The following is a 20,824-nucleotide window of genomic DNA, read 5'->3' on the forward strand; positions in this document are numbered from 1 at the left end:
GAGAATGTGATTTAGACTTGCGTTAAATATTCCAGAAATTCCCACTGCTTCAAGTAAAAATAATTAAGTGCCTCTATGGCAAAATAAGTAAGTGGACCTGGAAAATTGTCTCACCAGTGGATGAACTTTTGGGCATTTTCTATCTGAGCCTGCTAGTCTAAACTTTCCTGAAAGAAGAAGATTTGATTTAAGTAAAGCAAATGATGAGACTCATTCGAACTTGACTGGGACCAAGGTAAAGATGATGGAATCAAAAGTTAAGACAATCTTTTCAGTGATGTATGGAATTGACTTCTAATATTCTCTTATAATTCTAGTTTTGCAGAATCCTGCTATAGAAAAAATGGAGCCGTTCGGTGTATTTGTAAAGAAAACTATGCTGGACCTAACTGTGAAAGGTAGGCTAATAAAATTCACTATTTTCTGTGTGGGAAGAAACTTTCTGTTTCTTGCACTCATCGGCTCTGTTATACTCCCATTCAGTGGGTCTTAAGAGGACAGCAGAACATTTTGGAGAAGTTTTCTTAAATCCCATGCCCCAGAAAGAGCTGTAAAAATATGCTCCCATGGGTCCAGGTCAGGCTAAATGGTCAGGTGAAGAGGAAAATGAATATGTATATTTTGAAAAGATTCTCTAGATGGTTTTGGTAACACTACTATCTCTCTCTCCATCCCTGAGAACCAGTAGCATAACTGATAGAGAGGCTTCCTTAGTAGAAAAAAGAGGTGGGGGAGGGAAGGAATCCTCTACCGGTCAGTAAAGCAATACACTGACAAAGGCACAAACCCATTATTAATCCATTCTTTATACCATCTCCTCCCCTGAAAAGTAAATAATTTCACGGGAGTTTGGATTTTCTGAATCCCTGTCAGTATTTAACACCTTTTTTTTTTTTTTTAAAGTTTTTTAAAGTTGCTTTGGGCTTTGCTCAAGTAAGAAAGACTTTGGCAACTAAAGATGTGAGCTTTCCACTGCATGATTTCCTGGTGAGACATTTCCCATCCTCCCCACCTGTCAGTCACTCAATTTTCTCAAATCAAATGGCTTTTGCTAAAAGAGTCTCACAGAAGAGTCTTCTTATTTTTAACATCAGCCTCTCTATGTGGTTGGGTAGCAAGATGATGTGGGTGCTGTAATGATAGGGGGAAAGGACTTCCCAAGCTTCTGGTCCAGCATCTGCCCATGCCCACCTCCCAACAACATACTCCCACTGCCCCAGATGTGCCGCACAAAGGCCTGGGACTCCAAATGTCAACCTTAAATGATAGGCTATCTCACTTCCTCAGAAAACACCCTCTACCTCTCAGAGAGTAGCTCCTGAACCCTTTTTAAAAAGCCACGGTGTCTGTGATGTGGAGAAAATCTCTGTACTCGGAGGGCATAGCTATTATGATGACTAAATATACAAATCATAAGTAATTCCTTCACTGAAGATTTTTTTAAGGGGTTTTTCTCTCTTTTTTGCTATGAGGGAAGAGGGAAAGTAAAAGCCCATGGCACGTATGAATTTCATCCTTTGAGACAGACAAACAGATTTTGTTAATTAATGTTTGTGACACACTCATTCCGTATTTCCTTACTTCAGAACTCAGGAATATGAGATCCCTGACTTGCTCACTTTCTGGCTCTGTGTGAGTCAGGGAGGTCTGTTCGTCAGCCAGGGATGGAGGGTTTTCTCCTCAGTGTCTGAGGTTGAAGTCCGTTTAGTGTGACAGAGATTCAGCAGTTCATCACTTAATGGGTGTTCAACGGCCCCGGGGATGGCCTGTTGGCCACAAGCAAGGCCTCCCAGAAGAGAAGTCATCTCTGTCCCTCAGGGTTCAGGCCTGCAGAGTTGCACAGAGATGCAGACCTGGGTCCTGTCAGTGAGAGCAGGGGGCCCGGCACAGGACAGCTTGCCTCCCTCACATGTGGGATTGTAGATGATCAGCCTCCCGGTGCACCTTGGAGGCCCCTGGCCCTGCCGTTGCCCTGTAAGGTTTGGTCAGATCTGGTGGGCGGGTAAGGTCAAGGGAGGAGTACTAGTTGTCAAATATGGAGGAAGTGTCTTTTCAGCCTGGCCGAGTTTGTATCTCAGCTCCAATCCTTGCGAATCCTCCTGAGTGAGTTATGTGAGCTCTACGTGCCAATTTCCACATCTCCAGCATGGAGAAAATGAGAATGCTCACCTCCTAGCGCTGTCATGAGGTGATACGGTGGGGGTTTTAGTATGGCACATGGCACTTCAGAAATGCTCGATAAAAATTGCCTGGTGGCAGTAGGAGTCCCTGGTGGCCATTGTCCAAGTTCCCAACCCCTGGCATAACTGTGCCTGGGAGAGGTTGGCTCATTTCCCTGAAACGCAGTTTCTTCAGCCAGAAATGATAGCTTTGAACTAGATAGTGCCCCTTGTTGCTTGTCTCCCGTGTCCTCCCTGCTTTGCATTCCTCATCTCAGCCTTGCCACCGCCCTGAGAGGAGGTGGTTTTTGTCATATTGCAGATAAGGAAACAGGCAAAGGGAGGAGATGGGGCTGGTCCACAGTCACAGCACTGCTGAGTGGGGGACCAGGATTCTCACGGTTTGGCTTAAAAATCTGGATTTTTTCCCAAGTGTTCCAAAGGACTTCTATTTTAAATTTTGACAACCAATGAAGTAGATGAGTCTCTGATATTCAGAAGTGCAGTGACCCTGTTCCTAGATTCCCCTTGACTAGAGGCTGCATCAAGAAATGTGCGGGAAATGAGCACCCTTCAAAGGCCTGCCATCAACATTGAGGGGGGATCGCTCTGAGCAACTCCCTCCACTTTGTCTCCTCTCTCCTGTCCACCCTTCCTCACACCGTACTGTCTTTGAGAGAATGATCTGAGGCCTTTTACTCCAAAAATTGACTTTACCATCCAGAGGACTCTTCCTCAAAATGGAAATGACCACACAGCAGATTGGTGGAGGGGATAGGGATGTGATACGATAAGACATGGTCTTTGCTCTCGGTGAAAGTCAAGGCTAGAGCAGGAGACAAACCAAAATACCATTCATCACAAGGGAGAAAAGGAAAGCCAAATACAAGGATAAGCAAAGCCCCTTCAGGTGTGTAGTGGAAGGAGTGATCGCTTTCCCACAGAGAGGGCTGGGTCACTGGGAAGGGGGTAGCCTTCACTGCTTTTACTTCGTGTTTGACCTTGGGACTGATGGGGGAAGGGGTTAGTTTTGTTTCAAGTTTAACAGCCAGGTGGTTAAATTGTCGCAGTTAAGCTTCATCTAATCTCTATTTTCAATGTATTTGTGACCTTGGAGCTCTCCACAAGGTATTTTCAAAATATGTTGCCGACTTGTATAGATGTCCATCTATTTCAAACAAAACTACAATTGATCCAAACCGAGAACACACTAGGTGTTTCTGTACTTAGAGATCTTGTAGCCAAGCGATGGTTTTCAAATCTGACTACATGTATCTCCTGGAAACCTTCGGATTCCTGAGCCTTCCCCAAATCCCCTCCATGCCCCACTGAAAAAGAACCTCTAGGAGTGAGGCCTAGGGACCTGTGTTTTGACTCCCTGTTGGGTTCTCATGCCAGTCCTCTCACTGCCTGGGAACCACTGCTCAACCTTTAATGCCACACTTGCATGATATAAAACACTGTCTCCAAACAGTAGCTCAAGAGCCGCTGGCATCCTCAGAAATAGTCATAGAGGGTCATGAGTTCCCAGTGAATATTTTCTTAATTTTGTGTTTAATTTCAACAATAATCTTGAGGGGAAAGTTACTTGAAACATGTTGTGGACTTTCTGTAGAACCACTTAATGATAAAGGGAGATCTGCCTCAGAGCAGAGGAGAAAGTAACAGCCAGGGGTGTGTCAGTGGCACATTACAGACAATTGGAGGTCAAATGGCATGACATCAAAGCAAACTGAGTCATCACCCAGCACATGGCCGGACATAGATGCTCAACTCACACAATCCTCTCCCATGTCATGTTGCAAGTAGCCCTTCAGTTGCAACAAGACAACATCATACACTGTCTTGAATTGATGCTATTAATATGAATTCATTACTTTCACAGTTTCGTTTGTGTTTTATTTGTAAAATTTATTTTGGTTTTCAAGATGTATAAAACCCATAGGTATAAAGAGTTTCTACCTAGTTTAATGTTCAAACTCTTCAAAGATTTAAAGATAATTTAAATGAACACTAGGAGAGGTATTCTCTGAAAATGTTTTTTGCTTTACACACAAGTTCGAGAAACATCGGTCTAAAGCATAAAATATGAACCTCTTACTGTACCATGTAAAACAGCTCAACACCCTTGTTTTTACAGTGAGGTTTTTGTGTTTTAGCCTGCCCTGGCCCCTGGCTGGCTCTTTCCCAAAGTCCTTTTCCCCATCTCACACTTTAACTTCAGCATGTGGGAGCTGTGGCTCCCCAAATCCACAAGATCAACTCTAGACCTCACCACATTGTGTTGCATTTAGATGATGACCATGGCGATGATGACAGAAATAGTAACATTTGTGGAGTGCTTACTGTGTGCCAGATAGCTGTTGTAAGCACTTTACATACAATGACACATTTAAACCTAAAAAAAAAAAAAAAAATCCTATGAGATACCATTCTCATCCTTATTTATAGAGGAGGAAAGTGAGAGACAGAGAGATTCAACCACATGCTCAAAATCACACATTTGGTTTTTTGTTGTTTTTTTTTTTTTTTACCCCCCAGTCTCTACTATTAAAGTAGGAGCTCTTCAGGAGAAGTAGCATCTCTTTCATTTCTCTGCAGCTCTTCCCCCATCACAGTATCTGGAACATGGTAGACACGCAGTTAAAGTAACAAAGTAACAACATTACTTTGTTTAAGTAATACCTTTTTTTTTTTTTAAATAAAAGACAATAACAGTACTGTTAATGTTCCTTGAAAAAGATACCTGTAGTGATGAGAGTCAGTCATTGTTTGCCCTATTTGATCCCCCATTCCACTTCTCCTCATGCCAAGTAAATGGAAGAGGGTGACACAGAATTGAGTGAGTCAAAACAGTGTCTTCTGAATAGGGTTGCAAATGGAAGTTATCATCTGATGCAAATAATTATAAAATGTACAGACTTTATAGAAAGGAATTTTGCAATTCTCATTCTCATCTCAGTGTGACTTTCCCTCTGCTCTAAGTCGTATATATATATATATATATATATATATATATATATATATATATTTTTTTTTTTTTTTTACCTTATTTTTTGTAAGAAAGAGAGAGCATGTTCATGAGCTGGGGCAGGGGGAGGGATAAAGGGAGAGGAAGAAAGAATCTTAAGCAGGCTCCATGCTCAGCACAGAGCTTGATTCCAGGCTCAATCTCATGACCCTGAGATGATGACCTGGGTGGAAATCAAGAGTCAGAAGCTCAACTGACTGAGCCACCCAGGGACTCCTAAGTTATACCTTTTAAAGATGAGAAGCCTGAGACACAGAGCCATTAGACTTAATCTGAGTCACAGTTAGTTAGTGGTAAACCCAAAACCAAAACCCAGGAGCCTCAATGTCCAATCCAGAGTTTTTAGTTCATACATGTATATGTTCTCAATACCTCAGTACTCCACATTCGTTCCCATGGCAGCTCCCATCCATTCAGTTTTGCCATGGAATGAGAGACATGCTAAGACAGTAAGAAAATTTATCATGTGGGTCTTTTTGCTTAAAGATTAAGAGGGAAGAAGGGGACAAATTAAAGAAAATCCAAGGAACCTTAAAACCCTAACAGGAAAGGCTGAATATAGTATCATCAGAGATAATGATGGTGATGGTGATAATGGTGTTGATGATGACCTTGGTGATAGAAAAGAATAATAAAGAAGAGGAGGAATAGGAAGAGAAAGTTAACATTTATGAAGTTTTGTGATTCCAGGGTTTAGTCTGATTCTTCTGAAGGTACCACGTTTTTACAAACTTATGCTATCAACTCTGTTATCTGTAAAAAATTCTTCTAGGACTCCCTACTCTCTACCATATCCCCCTTGTGGATTCTTACCCTGACTTTGAATGGGTGCATTTTCCTAGCCTTATTTATCAGTCGTTCATAGAGAAGTAGAAAGCATTTATATGGCACCTACTATGTAACAGGTGCTTTTTTTTTTTTTTTCAGAGTTTAATTTAACCCCAATGATGGCTATAGAATGGCATCCCTCCCAGAAAGACTTCTGTGCCACCTGGGAGTTTTGGCACCCTTAGTAAAAGTGTTCAGTGACAGCTGTGTGACCCTAGGAGGTAAAGCAAAGGAGAAAGAACAGAGGAGGGGAAAAGAGCTGCAAAAATTCCCAGAACAGTAGTTTAGGGTCAACATCTTTTTCCCCCCCAAAACATATTTCTTTGTTTTCTATTTTGCCCAAATAATATGATCACTAACTGAAATGACAGTATTCATATACCACAGTTTTTTTGTTTACACTGCAAATTTATCAGCTCTATTTTCCATGAGTGAATCAAGTCATTAGTAAAGCTAGAAATGAGATTATGGGGGAGGAAAATAGATAGGATCAGACTACTGGGTACCAAGGCTCCAGTTCTGACTCTAATTCCAACTGCTGGTCCCTTTGAACCTTTGTTATTTGTTATTTGAGGGTAGGAATTGGGTGCATTGATAGCATTTGATTATTCAATTGTTATAATCACTAATTGATTAATTAGCTAATTCATTTAATGCCAGACTTGTGGGACACAAAGAGCATTAAACTTGGAATCCCATGATAGGGTTGAGCCCTGAAGTAATGAATAAATTATTTAGCTTCACCACACTCTAGTTTTCTTGTCTATAGAAGTAAGAGATTATAGGGTGTTATGGGAAGAAACCTTTGCATGCTTATTCAATAAAATTTGTAGGGTTGAAGTTTAGGCTATGACTTCAGAAATGCCTCTGAAACTACCACCAAAAGATGTTCTTGAAACTCAAAGTAGGTTGCTCCTGTGATTAAGATTCTGATTTGCAGGGGTGCCTGGGTGGCTCAGTGGGTTAAACCTCTGCCTTCGGCTCAGGTCATGATCCCAGGGTTCTGGGATTGAGCCCTGAATCGGGTTTTCTGCTCAGCAGGGAGCCTGCTTCCCCCTCTCTGCCTGCCTCTCTGCCTACTTGTGATCTCTGTCTGTCAAATAAATAAACAAAATATTTGGGGGGAAAAAAAGATTCTGATTTGCAGAATAGAGAATTTGATTTTTCTCTTGTGGAAGACCAAGAGACAACCTATGGAGATCAGATTCAGTGGGATTCAACAGAGTGAAGAAAGTAAGTGTCATCTGACTTCTGTGAGCTTGGGCAAGGTCCTTCACTCCCAGACCTCAGGATTCCCAACTCTACTTTGAGGAGTCCCATTTCAGTGGGACCGAGAGTCTCATATTCTCTGGTGAACTGCGCGGCAAAGGACAGAAATTCAATCCAGAGCCATGCGTTCCATAGAGTAATGATTTGTGCTGGCTTGGGAACCAGAGAACCTGTAAATCAGAGGTGCAAAGACATGAGTATGAATAATGAAACTCACTGAACATTTCCTCCAGGGGGGTGTCTCTCCATGAGTTTTGTGGCACTTATATTCATTCTTATCTTTTTCATGGACTTCAATTTCTAGAGTTCATGATTTTACATATAAGTGTGCTAGATTCGCTTCCTGTTCTTTCAGGGCATGTGCTGTGTGTTCTTCCTCTTCCTGCCTCTCCCCACCTTACATAAAATAGACATGAATTGTCCCTCTGTTGGATGAATTCATTCATTCATTTATAGCAGCAGCAGTGTGGTCCAGGGTGGAGTGAAGGAAAGAACATCAGGGTCAGAAGGTCTGGGTCTCACACTGTGAATTCCTTGCCATATGAGCCTGGAAGACCAAAGTAGCCTCTCAGCCTCAGCATGCCAGGCCTGCCTGCATAGCCTACCTCCCAGGTGTCTGTGGTAACTAAATAAACCCACCTCAGCAAAGCTAAGGGATATAATGCAAGTAAAGGGTGTAAAGATTGAACGTCTACCATTATTACAACTACACCAAACAAAACTGAGACATAGGAGTAAAGCCTGGAAGAACATATGCAGAATGCCGGACTGTGATTTTGTTAGGATCTTGGGATTATAGGTGATTTTCTTTTTTCATTTCTCTATTTTTTCAAATATTTTGAGTCATGAAATCCTTTAAAAAAAAAAAAAAAAGAAAGAAAGAAAAAGCAATGTCTTGTTATTATTGGCCAGGTCTTCCTGATTTCCTTGGAAAGTCCTCTCCTGCTTTCCTGTCCAAGGCCAATGCCCCAGCCCAGGGCCTCCACACCCCAGCCTGATCTCCCCATTACAGCCCACATTCCACCCAGCATCTGAAGCCATCACTGGCTTCCCCCACCTCTGCTATCATCACAAAAACCTCTGTGGGCTCCCTTTCTTTTTCTCTTTCACATGAGAACCTACTCCTGTGCCTGACCTTCCACTCCATGAAGGGGTGACTACACATTCTTTCCAGCCACTCCCAAAGCCTCTTCCACTCCAGTTAGCCAGTCTTGACACTAGTTTAGGGTCACAGCAAAGAGGAGGCTGTAGCCTGCCAGAAAACATCTATAGCTTGGCTCATATAGTATTCTTATAAAGTTTGAGCCAACCTTTAAAAACTGCAGTTTCACATAAAAATCCAAACTTCAACTTTCTTGTTTTAAAAATAGGAAGGTCTGGCAACACAGATACTTCATTCCTTCAAGGCCACAGTGTGGGAACAGTTGACAGGAGCTGAGTAGCAGCTACCACCTTGGACGGGGCCTGTGGTCCCACCACTCCCAATAGGGCCTCCCCTGGCCCACAAGACTCCTTTGGGAAAAGTAGAGAAAAGCATTTCTTCCTCTGAGCAGGAGCAACCCCCCACCCCCCACCCAGCACCAAAGGCACAGCTTAGCAAGTCCAGCAAAGGCTAGATGGATTCTGGCCTCTACTCTCCAACCAATCATTAACGACCCAGCTGCCATGACCATAGGCACCATCTCTGCCCCCACAACAAAGGCAGTTTGGTGCCTGCCCTCTGTAGGCTCATATATTAAAATGTCCACCATAATGGCCATCCAGGCTCCAATTTAATTTATCTGTGGTACTTTAAGCCATGCCATGTGCTTTGTCTCCACACTGCCTTCCCTCCATCACAAGATGGCTGCCAGAGCTGAGTGCTACCTGCCTCTTCATTCCCCTACGGATGGAGAGAATGCCTTCCCACACCCCTCAAGCAAGAGCCCTGAGCTACACTCTGAATGAGTCACTCCTCAGCCAAACATATTAGCCAGGACAATGCCAGGCACTAAGTAGCTCAGTTTACGTTCTCCGAACAATTCAGTAGAGCAAGGCAGTTGGTGATTTATACCAGTGTTTCTCAATACAGATAATAACATTTTGGCCAGGACAATTCTTAGCTGTGCCCTAGTACTGCCACCCTACAGTACAGTTAGCATATCCAACACCTCTCGATCATATGCCAGCCACATACCATAGTGGTTGAGGTGACCAAAAATGCTCACAAGCTAGTTATGTCTAGACGTTCGTGCATCTGGAGGTCTGACAAAACTGGATGGACTTCAACACAATAGGGAAGAGTGAGTGGTTCTTTAAAAACAAAGTCTGTCCCTATTAGAAAGATGGAAAAGTAGAAATGAATTCGGGGAGGGCAATCTACATATATTCACTATACATTCTTTTAGGTGGGAGAGAAGATAAAAGAGAAGAAAAACTATGGTTGCTAAATTTTTACCTGTGATTTTGCCTCAGATGTGCCCCAGGTTACTATGGAAACCCCTTGCTGATTGGAAGCACTTGTAAGAAATGTGACTGCAGTGGAAATTCAGATCCCAACCTGATCTTTGAAGATTGTGATGAGGTCACCGGCCAGTGTAGGAATTGCCTACGCAACACCACGGGTTTCAAGTGTGAACGCTGTGCCCCTGGCTACTATGGGGATGCCAGGATAGCCAAGAACTGTGCAGGTACGGTACTGCAGATCGTGGCCAGCACATACACTGAATTTAGATGGATCGATGTTGGGGAAATACTGCAAGTACCCCCTTGTTACTTTTCCAGGGCAACGCACATTCTTAGGAATGTGCACCCTATACTTAGGAATGTGCACCTTATACTCACCAGGGTTAGATATTATTATCAAAACTACTAGTACAACTTAGCTCATGGGTAGAATAAACCATGAGACCATCACACAAATGAACTTTCACCTTACCGTCTAGCCTTCCAATTTTTTAAAATTTTTTAATTTTTTATTTATTTATTTGACAGAGATCACAAGTAGGCAGAGAGGCAGGCAGAGAGAGACTAGAGGCAGCAGGCACACTGCTGAGCAGAGAGCCCAATGTGGGGCTTGATCCCAGGACCCTGAGATCATGACCTGAGCCGAAGGCAGAGGCTTAACCCACTGAGCCACCCAGGTGCCCCTAGTCTTCCAACTTTGATCAAAGAAGTGAATCAGTCTTCCATGGATTACCTATCATTGACCAGAATTCTGAATGAAAACTTGAAAGATTTACCTCTGTTTTCTTATTCTGGAAGCTATGTCCCTTTTACCAGTTGTGTCTACTAAAACTGACTTCTTAGTGAAATAGATTAGCAAGCCAATGGTACAGTTTAGTCATCCCCCAATGTCCTCAAATTGTCAATGTAAATAGTGCAGGGTCAGTATAAGAAATCTTCCTGGTTAAACTTCAGTTGGACCAAAATGTACAAATTTTATTCATGATTTCTCTAATCCATTTGCTGCATAGAGGGAACATCTTCAGAAATAAAGTTAAATTGCCTTTTTCTAGGAGCAAAAGAAGGTTGAGACTGAATATTTCTTACTCTTTTGTGACTAAGAGGAAGCAGGGTGAAGAGGCACTGTGCCCTTGGGGCATGCTTCTACTGGAATTCCCCTCCCAGAAGCTGATTCCCACCTGAAAAGATTTTAAGAAGTGAAGAGTTTAAAGTTGAGGAGAAGGCGCTTATGATCTGCAGAAGTCACAATAAAAGTAAATATACTTGCCTATAAGAAAGCCAGGTGCCCTGAGGCATAAAACCAGAGGCAAGAAAGGAGTTCTGGGTTCGGTCAGACCTGTGTCTGAAAGGGTATTGGCAAAATCAAAGCCTTAGACATTGATACTCCAGTTCTCAAAACATTTGCTAAACTTATGTTATACCACATAAATGCAGGTCACCATTAGAAATGATGCTAATGGGGGCGCCTGGGTGGCTCAGTGGGTTAAAGCCTCTGCCTTCGGCTCAGGTCATGGTCTCAGGGTCCTGGGATCAAGCCCCGCGTCGGGCTCTCTGCTTGGCGGAGAGCCTGCTTCCTCCTCTCTCTCTCTCTGCCTACTTGTGATCTCTCTCTCTCTGTCAAATGGATAGATAGAATCTTGGAAAGAAAAAAAAAAAAAGAAATGATGCTAATGTTAGAAGCAATTAAGTATAACCTTGCTGAATTGTTTAATAAATCTAGATTTTGTGGAACATCACACAGCTGAAATGTAATAAATGTACATTCCTCTTGAAGCTGATTTTTTTATGATTGTTCTGTAAAGACAGTTAAGAGGTCGGCTCCCCTCTTAGTATTCATAATACTATCCCAGTTGATGGCTAGCATAGATAGCTTAGGAAATCTTTAAATATTACAAATGAATTGCTACTGAGAAATTCAATGGAAAATGAGCAGTGTGATGAGATCGGGGTTTTGTTTTTGGGTTTTTTTTTTTTTTCCAAAAGACATTCTTGGTAATCATCAGTAGATTCATAATGGGCTCTCAGGTCTTCTAAATTCACATAAATATGTTCCCGATTCTTTCCACGACATTATTCCTAGTCATCCCACTGATAGCTATCGTTTGGAGGTTTGGAGTCAGCTTTGCCAAGGGTCAAGCACTGTGGGAGCCAAAAATCCTTCTTGCGCCTCTTCCCTCCCTCCCCCAGTACTGCTCCTCCCTTACACCTGGCAATGATCAACCCTGGAGTTGGATTAAACTGGAGAATCAGTCCGTGATGAAAGGAGAGCTCTCAAATTCCGGTTGAATGATGGGTTCCGGGATCATTTTGTACTTTGTGAAACTTCCCAGGATCTTTTTGGACTGAAGCAATTGCACAGTCATGCCAGAATCCCAAAAAGTTGGGAGAGGAGTCCTAGAAAATGTAGATTTACTTTTGCCCCAGGACTGCCTTGAATATCTTCCTGGGCTGGGCTAAATTGGGGGAGGGGCATAATCTCTACATCTCGCACTCTACAGGATAAATAAGGAAGAGTATAATTAATCCCCGTTGGAAGAACTATATACTGATAGCCAGTATTTCTAGAAACCAGGAAAACTCTGCCATATCTAAAGTATTAAGAAACAAATCCCTAACCTCTTGTTTTTGTTTCCCACAGTGTGCAGTTGTGGGGGAGGCCCCTGTGACAGCGTAACCGGAGAATGCTTGGAAGAAGGTTTTGAACCCCCTACAGGCATGGACTGCCCAACCATAAGTAAAAATAACAGTACATGATTGACTAACCCCACTTTCTCTAATGTGCTGCAGGTGTAGGATTAAGAAGAGCTAAGCAATTCCCTCTCTACAAACTGCTTAAGTCCCCCTCCTGGCTTTAACCCTGTCTTTGCCTCCACCAAGTGGACCCTAAGCGGAAGCTACTTGATTTCAATTGGCAAAATGGGTGATTTACATTGAAGCAACTCTATTTTAGAAAACTTATTTTATGAAGCCTTTAAATTCAGCATCTTACCTCGTGGGCAAAGGCAGAGTCAGAGGCACAATTCCTAGTAACCGAGTTCATTTTAGCTCCTTTTTCTTTGTCATCTCTTCAAGTCCTCAGATTATGTGATACACAGACAATGCTTTACAACACTAGGGAAACCAAGACAATAAACAACTTAAGTGGCTTTTCCCACATCACTCCAAAATGGAAATGACAGCAGAAAAAAAATGTTCAGGCCTTATGGGATGGAGCTGAAGTCTTACTTTCCTGGATTTCTCTGTCATTCCAATCAATCAAACCATGAGCAGTCCTGATGGTGCAGGAACCTGTTGAAACACTTCCAAAAAAAGCCCCGAGCTGGTCTTAATGACTTCTCGGGCATCCTTCAAACCCTTCGTCTAGAAAAGGTTATGGTTGATTCTTATAGTATATACGTAAGACCATGTTAAACTTCAAATAACAAATTAACATATTAACAACTATTAACACTCAGTCTTCATTTTTTGGTTCTCTAGAAAAGAGCATAGTCTGAGAAATAGAGATTGGAAACAGAAAAATTTCAGAGACTGGGTCAAACAGGTTTCAAAGCACAGTCTCTTGTCCTCCTTAGTGCGCACAAGTGGGCACTGGGCCCCCCAGGAGCAGCAGGGGGTGGGGGATGAAGGTGATGACAGCGGTAAGCGGAACTCAAATGTGAAATGCGAGCAGTGGGGAGAAACTACGACCTACTTCACCACATGCCCAGGCTGAGCAGATATTCACAAACAGTGACATTCTACAGACCCCCTTCTGGCTGAAGTGTTTGTCCAGACATGAGGTCAGGCCATGCAGAGGCGCTGAGCCACCCCTGGGATAGGAATAGGAAAGAGGGGGTGCCTACCGAAGAGCCAACTTCACCAGCGGGCACCAAGCAAAAGCCTGGCATGAAGAGAGCCATCCCAGAGGGCTGTCCCACCACTAAGGAAAAGTGGAGAGTGTGCTTCTCCTCCCCCACCCACCTTGCAAATGGCTTGCCCTTTTATGCTTCCTTTCTTTCTCAATTCAGCTACTGGTGTCCGCGACAGCCTACTTGCCCAGTTGCACACACTGTTCATTTTGTTAGGTTTTCAGTGAGGATAGTGCCCGATGTATAGTTTGAGTCATCTTGGACTCCAGTGTGCTTTGAGGGTAAGGATTGGTTCTGTGACCCAGAAAAGCTCTTCAGGAAACAAACATAAAAATAATATTAAACAAAGAAGTAGACGTAATGATCTACTAGAGCACATACTTCCCGGATGACTTTTCAGTTTTAAAGAAATAACGCATCCGTTTTACCTCTAGGCTGTGATAAGTGCATCTGGGATCTGATAGATGACCTTCGATTAGCAGCACTCTCCATTGAAGAAAGCAAATCCGGTCTGTTGAGTGTCTCATCCGGTGCGGCTGCTCATAGGCACGTGAATGAACTCAACTCTACCATCTACCTCCTCAAGGTAGGCGGCCACGTTGTACCTTCAGCTGTATCTCCTGCTGGTCTTACAGGATTGCTCCTATAAATCCTACCCCTTCTGTCATCTGAGTCCCATGGCTGTATTACAGATAGGTTGTTAGACTAGGAAATGAGAAAAAGTTTATTGTAACCATGAGCTTCAATCTAAAGCAAGAGCTGCCATGTATAAAAGAAGTCAATGTGGAGAAGGCAACAACTAAAACAAGCAATTTCTATGTACCAATCTATTGAGTGAAGGAAAACACTCTTCTTCCTGGGTAGAAATGTACATTGGTTATTCAGGTCCTTACCACAAACTTACCATTACCTTTACCTCAATTTCCAGTGCTTTGAGGAGTTTCTCTAGAAACCTCTCTCCTGCTCTCTCCCTCTCTCTCTCCCACCCTTCTCATCTTCCCATCCACACACACACTGAAGCACACAGACATCCTTGCTCAGTGTCTCCTCACAGGTCTGGTGGTTAATACCTTATACACAGACAACAGTCAAAAACAGTAGACTATAACGGTGCTTCTATACCTAAACTTTAAGAGGTGTTTTATTCCTCCTCTAAATTATGGGCTCTGTCACAACCAACAGTTATTTTTTAAAACAGTAATAATTAACTGAAAGCATAATGGAATTAATACTGGCACAGATTTTTACTCTGTCAATTTCACATACTGGTTGAGAGCGTTAACTTTGAAACCAGATGGATTGCATTCAGATCCCGGCTCTGATACTTACTAGTTATGCGACCTTGTGTCAGTTATTTAACATGTTCATTCTTCAGTTTTCTCCGTCGGCACCGAGGGTCATTATTGTACCAGCCTCCTGGGCTGTAGAGAGAATTCACCAAGCAATATGTGTAGAGAAGTTGCAAAAGTACCTACCTTAGAAGGCGCTCATTACTCTACTTTTTAGAGGGGCAAATAAATGATATCGACAGCAATTGGCCAAATATGCAAAATGTAAAGAAAAGCAGAAATCATGAAATCATAGAGCTGGATGGACTTCTGTGAGCATTCTATTCTAAACTTAGGAATCATTCTTATCCACACTCATCTGTTTGGACACATGGAGGCACTAGTTCTCAGAGGAGTTGCCCAGACTCAGGCCTCTTGATACCACTTCAACTCTCTTTCCTCAACAACACAACTTCAAGATAAGTGTAATTAGAGCCGACAGGAAGTCAGTGCCAGGATTGAAAGACTTAGTCCAAAGTAATCCAGGTAAAGCTACATTAGACCAAACTCCTCAAAAATGGAAAAGAAAGGGCAAATGATCTGAAATAAAGAGCATTGCTCTTCTTCTCCAAAAAAATAAAAAATAAAAAATGAATTTCCAAACTCCATTTCCCATTACACGGATCCCTGTGGGTTGATCATTCCCTCCAGGGCCTGCCAAAATAGAAATTGTAAAGGTCAGACACCCTGGGCCTCCACCAGTCTACAGGGTGCCTTTGTGAAATTAGAAAAATGAGCCCTTCCTCCATGGTGAGCACAACCTGGGTCAGGGTCTCTGGCCTAGGGAGCAGAGCTTGCAGAATTTCAGCCCTGAAGGCCGTTGGAACCCTTGTGCAGACCCCAACTTTCATACCAGCTTACAACAGCCTTCAGACTGGTAACAGAACTCACATTCTACTCTGGTTCCTCTTGTACTGAAAGTGGGGTGTGTGTATGTGTGTGTGTTTAAGATTTGTTTATTTGCGAGAAGAGAGAGGGAGCAGTGGGAGGGGCAGAGGGGAAGTCTTAAGCAGACTCTGCACTAAATGCAGAGCCCAACGCAAGGCTCGATCTCAGGATCTTGAGATCACTACCTGAGCCACAAACCAAGAGTTGACACTTAACCGACTGAGTCACCCAAGCCCCCTTTTTTGGATAGTTTTCAAAACTTGGCGTGCACATCTACTGATTATTTTCAAAACTTTTTTTTTTTCACAGACGAAATTGTCAGAAAGAGAAAACCAGTATGTCCTAAGAAAGATACAAATCAACAATGCTGAGAACACAATGAAAAGCTTTCTGTCTGACATGGAAGAATTAGCGGAAAGGGTACGTATTCAGTTTCTGGGATTGCCTTCAGAGAAGGGATTTAGTTGGAGTGAGCCTGGCTAGTCACAGATGATCAAGGCTTAACACAGTGCAGGAAAAATGCAGTGACCCACATGCCTTAAAATAAATCAAGGCAAGATCTGTGGAGAAAGTTAATGTACTTGGTCTCTACAGTCTCTTCCCGTTTTGATTGCTTTCCTTGGGAAACTATATTTATGGGGAACTTTCATTGTATCTGCTGCTGCTTAATATGGTTGATATATGTTTCAATTAGGATAGTTGGTCAGCTGTTTGCCATAACATTTATGGCTAAGAGCTGTAGAGAGCCCAGAAATAAACTTTATTATACAGAAGATAAAATTTAAATATTTGCTAAAGGATGCCTTAAGTAATAAAAGGAAAGAAGAACCATGCTGAGAAAACAGTTTTGCAGGTTGACAGGGGAAAAAAAAAATCACTTTCAAGTTTCACTTTATACCATATACTGAAATAAATTCCAGACAGATTAAGACTTGAGTTTAAATCTCAAGCCCATAAGAAAGCAGAATTAAATAATTGTTAAACCTTGAAAGGAAATAACAGTGTGCTTAAATATAGCATGAAAAGTTATAATAAAAAGAGGTAATAGATTTGATAAGATAAAGAGGTAATAGATTTGATAAGATAAAATTTCAAATACCCAGTAAAACAACTAAATAAATGAAAAAGTCACCTAGACCAAGAAAAATATTGAGGGAAATATGGCTTGTAAAAGCTCTCACAAATTAACAAGAAAAACACTAAAACAGGAGCAGAGTGAACATGAAAGACTATTAAATACACTCCTAGGGAACCTAATGGAAAAATATCCATCATCTGTACTAATAAAGAAAAATATAACTAAGCCTCAAGGTGCCATATTTTACATATTAAAATGTTTGACACATTTTTCCCCCTAATTATGCTCTACCAGTACTGCCCAGAGTACTCTGGAATTTCTACTTTCAGACGCTAGTGTTTGATATTATAAAACACTGAAGTTCTTTTCAAAAACAGTTCTTATTTTCTGCAAAAATAATGGTTAAAATAACTCTGATAATCTCTTTTGAACTTGTACATCTTAAACTTTTAAAAGATTATGTTCTAAAAACATGGATTATTCTAATTGGATCTTTGGAAGATTCAACTACTTCGAAATGTGTATGAAAATTGTGTCCTTTGTTCCTACGCAGTGGTGCATTTTAATCCAACCATAAACATATGTAGAAAGCGGTGAGATCTCTTAAGTTTCAAAGGAAATACCAGGAAAGAAATCTCTGTGAAAAACTCATTGTTTTTTCATTTCGGTATCATGGTTGGAATTTGCCCAACGTGTCTCAATTCTTGAGAAAATATTTTCACCGAGATTAGTTCCTTTTACCGCTCAGACACAGAGTTACCGATCCTTTTATTGTACAATTTTTCCACTTCTGGTGTAACTTAAATGCAGACGTTCACAGGGAGAAAATAGCATGAGCTTAAAAGTGACATCACAACAGAAAAGGCTCCTGGGCTCCAAGAACAGACCACCAAAGCAGGAGGTTGATGATAAAGCACTTGAAGCTTTCAGCTGTTTCCACAGACTCTTACTGAAAATAAGGTCTTTCTAACAACAGTCCAGATGGTGTAAGAACCTGCTAAAACATTTTGAAACAAATGCCCAGAGCTGGTCTTAATGAGTTCTCAAGCATCCTAAAATCCTTTAGTCTAGAAAAGTCTGTGATTGATTCTCAGAAAGATTTAAGAACAGAGTTGCCTTACAAAGTCTTCTACCACATAATTGACTAATATTTGCCTTTAAATAGACTGCAGGATTTCACTGTACATTCCCACAGTGATTTTTTTTTCAAATGACAGTAATGTTTCCTCTTGAAACTTGAAAATACCTTCGTGCAAATTGTCACATAAATCTCATGAGACCCAAATCTCACAATTCACATTAATCTAAAGTGACTGGTTTTGTCCCAACCTTCATAACTAAGTCCTCTAGCCCCCTTTTGGAAAATTCTACAGCCCTTTCCTACCCTCTTACTTCTGGGAACCTCCTAAAGGGTGTCCATGCATTTGTATTCACAAATAGCCCCCGCTCGAAAGGACGTCACTTCCACCACTGCTGATCATGTCTGTAGGAAAGCACCAAACACAATGTCAAGATTCCACTTTCCCACGTTCCCAAGCCACCATGCTCAAAGTCGGAGTGGCACTAGGCTGTAAGCAAAAGTGGAGGTAGTGGCCCTCTCTCAGTCTCAGCGCTGCTGCCTCTTGCCAACTGGACCTTGATGTTAAAATGCAGAGCCCCAAGTCACAGAGCCCAGTCTCCAAGGGCTGGCTCAGGAGGTGCCGCCCCATCACCTCCACTCCTCTCTTTCCTCCACCTCCACCCTACCCCTTTAGCCACAACAAAAGCTCCCTGCTTATCAACGCATCCAAGAGATGTTTAGGACTAGAAGGAAAGTAGGTCCCCTGTGTACATCAAAAGCACCTGAGCCTCATCTCTGATCCTGACAAAAATGTAAGACAAAAAATAAGAATATGTTTCAATTCCCAAAGCATGACTTAATACCTGGTGTCTAAGTGATCGTGCTAGCTGCTAGGGATACTGAAACAAACATAGTAATATAGCATAAACCCTTTTCTCAAGCAGCTCACAATCTGGCAGGGAAAACAGATACATAAAACAAAAGAATTAGCACAAGCATTCAATAAGAGAGGCATGGTACGGGCTAAAGAGAGCACTCTAAGGAAAAAATAATGAACTTGCTCACTAGGGGTACAGGAGGGAATGATTCTCAGAGAAGTTGAGTATTGACCTACGTATTTAGAAAATGACCAGGAGTTTATGAAGTACTTCCAAGCAAGTGAAAATACCACAAGAGCAAGGAGATAGATATTCACAGTGTGTTCTTAGAACTAGAAAAGCTTTATCTATGGCCTAGTAAAGATTAGCTGTGGGGCGCCTGGGTGGCTCAGTGGGTTAAGCCTCTGCCTTTGGCTCAGGTCATGATCTCAGGGTCCTGGGTCAAGTCCCACATTGGGCTCTCTGCTCAGGCGGAAGTCTGCTTCCCCCGTCTCTCTGCCTGCCTCTCAGCCTACTTGTGATCTCTCTCTCTCTGTCAAATCAATAAATAAAATCTTTAAAAAAAAAAAAAAAGATTAGCTGCAAGGCAAGGAGCAGGAGATACTGCTGAAGAAGTTCTCAGAGGCCAGATCATGAGGAACCTTGACCACCACACTCAGGAACATGTGGACTTCATCCTGTGGACTTTGGAGAACACTGAAGTATTTACATAGAACCATGAACTGATCAGATTTGAAATTTCGAAAACATTCCTTTTGGTAGGGAATGATGGATTAGCAAGTGAAGAACTCTGAAGATACGGATAACACTAGTCTGGAAAACTGCCTCTGGAGTCTAGACAAGCATGGTTGATGGCTACCTTGCCTTCATTTGAGAAGAATTTATAGTGATCAGGTATCAGTCAAGACTGTGATCGTATGGAACAGGAAGAGAGGCAAGAATGGCAGGCAGAGTAAGAACAACTGGGTGACCAATGGACATGAGGAGTAACAAGGAGAAAGCTCTGGCTTGAAGAAATGACTATTCTAAGATTACAGAATGGGGGATCCTGGCTGGCTTAGTCAGTAGAGCATGCAATTCTTGATTTCAACGTCATGAGTTCAAGCCCCATATTGGAGGTAGTGATTACATTTAAATAAATAAATAAACAAATAAATAAATATCAAAAAATAAAATTACAGAATAGATTAATCTGGATGTTTCTACTAACTAACCAGAGGGTAGTTAGAGAAAGATTTGAGTCTGTAGCTCAGAGGAAAGATCAGTCTGGAAAAGTTGTTAGAAACCATCTGTGTTCTGGAGGTAGGGAAACCCAGAGTAGGTATCCCTATACACATACTGAAATGGCACACCAGTATTCCCACTACTGTTTCATCCGGTGCTGTCCTTATTTATGCTTGCCTCCCAGAATGATTCCTAGAAGTTTCCCCTTTCACTTTGAAAACTGTCATAGCATAAGCAATAACATATGTGATCATCCTACATGTTGATTATCATCCTCACTTAGTCTGGTTGATTTTTTAAATTTTTTTAAGATTTTATTTATTTGACAGAGAGAGACACAGCAAGAGAGATAACACAAGTAAGGGAAGTGAGAGCGGGAGAAGCAGCCTTCCTGCTGAACAGATGCAGGGCTTGATTCCAGGACCCTGGGATCTTGACCTGAGCCAAAGGCAGACACTTAATAACTGAGCCACCCAGGCACCCTGGTTGTTTTGTTGTTGTTGTTGTTGTTGTTTAATCAGCAATCTAGATACACTCCCCTCCATGCTTTGTATTACCAAAAAGTTCTTGTCCCTTTTATGTCAAACATGTACAAGGAGACTTTGCTGTTGAGGGGAGTAAATGCTTCATCTATTTGTAATGTGAACCATTCATCAGTTTATAGCTGTCAGTTAATTTTTTAATTTCAGCTCTTCTTAAAGCAAGGTGCATCTGTTTGACCAGGGGGCTATACTGTTATTTTTCTTCCATAAGCAAAGCTACAGAAAAAAATAAAACTTTCAAATAAG

At 41.9% G+C, this 20,824-nt stretch overlaps 1 protein-coding gene across 2 annotated transcripts in view; it reads left to right on the forward strand.

The window, feature by feature from the left end:
- The window catches only part of LOC111158255 (laminin subunit alpha 4), a 145,199-nt gene that overhangs the window by 51,391 nt on the left and 72,984 nt on the right, over window positions 1-20,824 (forward strand). The window contains exons 4-8 of one of the 2 annotated variants that reach the window (XM_022520164.1): window positions 318-398; window positions 9,742-9,956; window positions 12,371-12,466; window positions 14,015-14,166; window positions 16,106-16,216. In XM_022520164.1, coding sequence (XP_022375872.1) covers window positions 318-398; window positions 9,742-9,956; window positions 12,371-12,466; window positions 14,015-14,166; window positions 16,106-16,216 — 655 coding nt within the window. The remainder of the gene's footprint in view (window positions 1-317; window positions 399-9,741; window positions 9,957-12,370; window positions 12,467-14,014; window positions 14,167-16,105; window positions 16,217-20,824) is intronic. The other variant, XM_022520165.1, reaches the window with a different exon arrangement.

This window comes from Enhydra lutris, unplaced genomic scaffold, assembly GCF_002288905.1.
Source record: "Enhydra lutris kenyoni isolate GAN:26980312 unplaced genomic scaffold, ASM228890v2 scaffoldscaffold58, whole genome shotgun sequence".
NCBI lineage: Eukaryota > Metazoa > Chordata > Mammalia > Carnivora > Mustelidae > Enhydra > Enhydra lutris.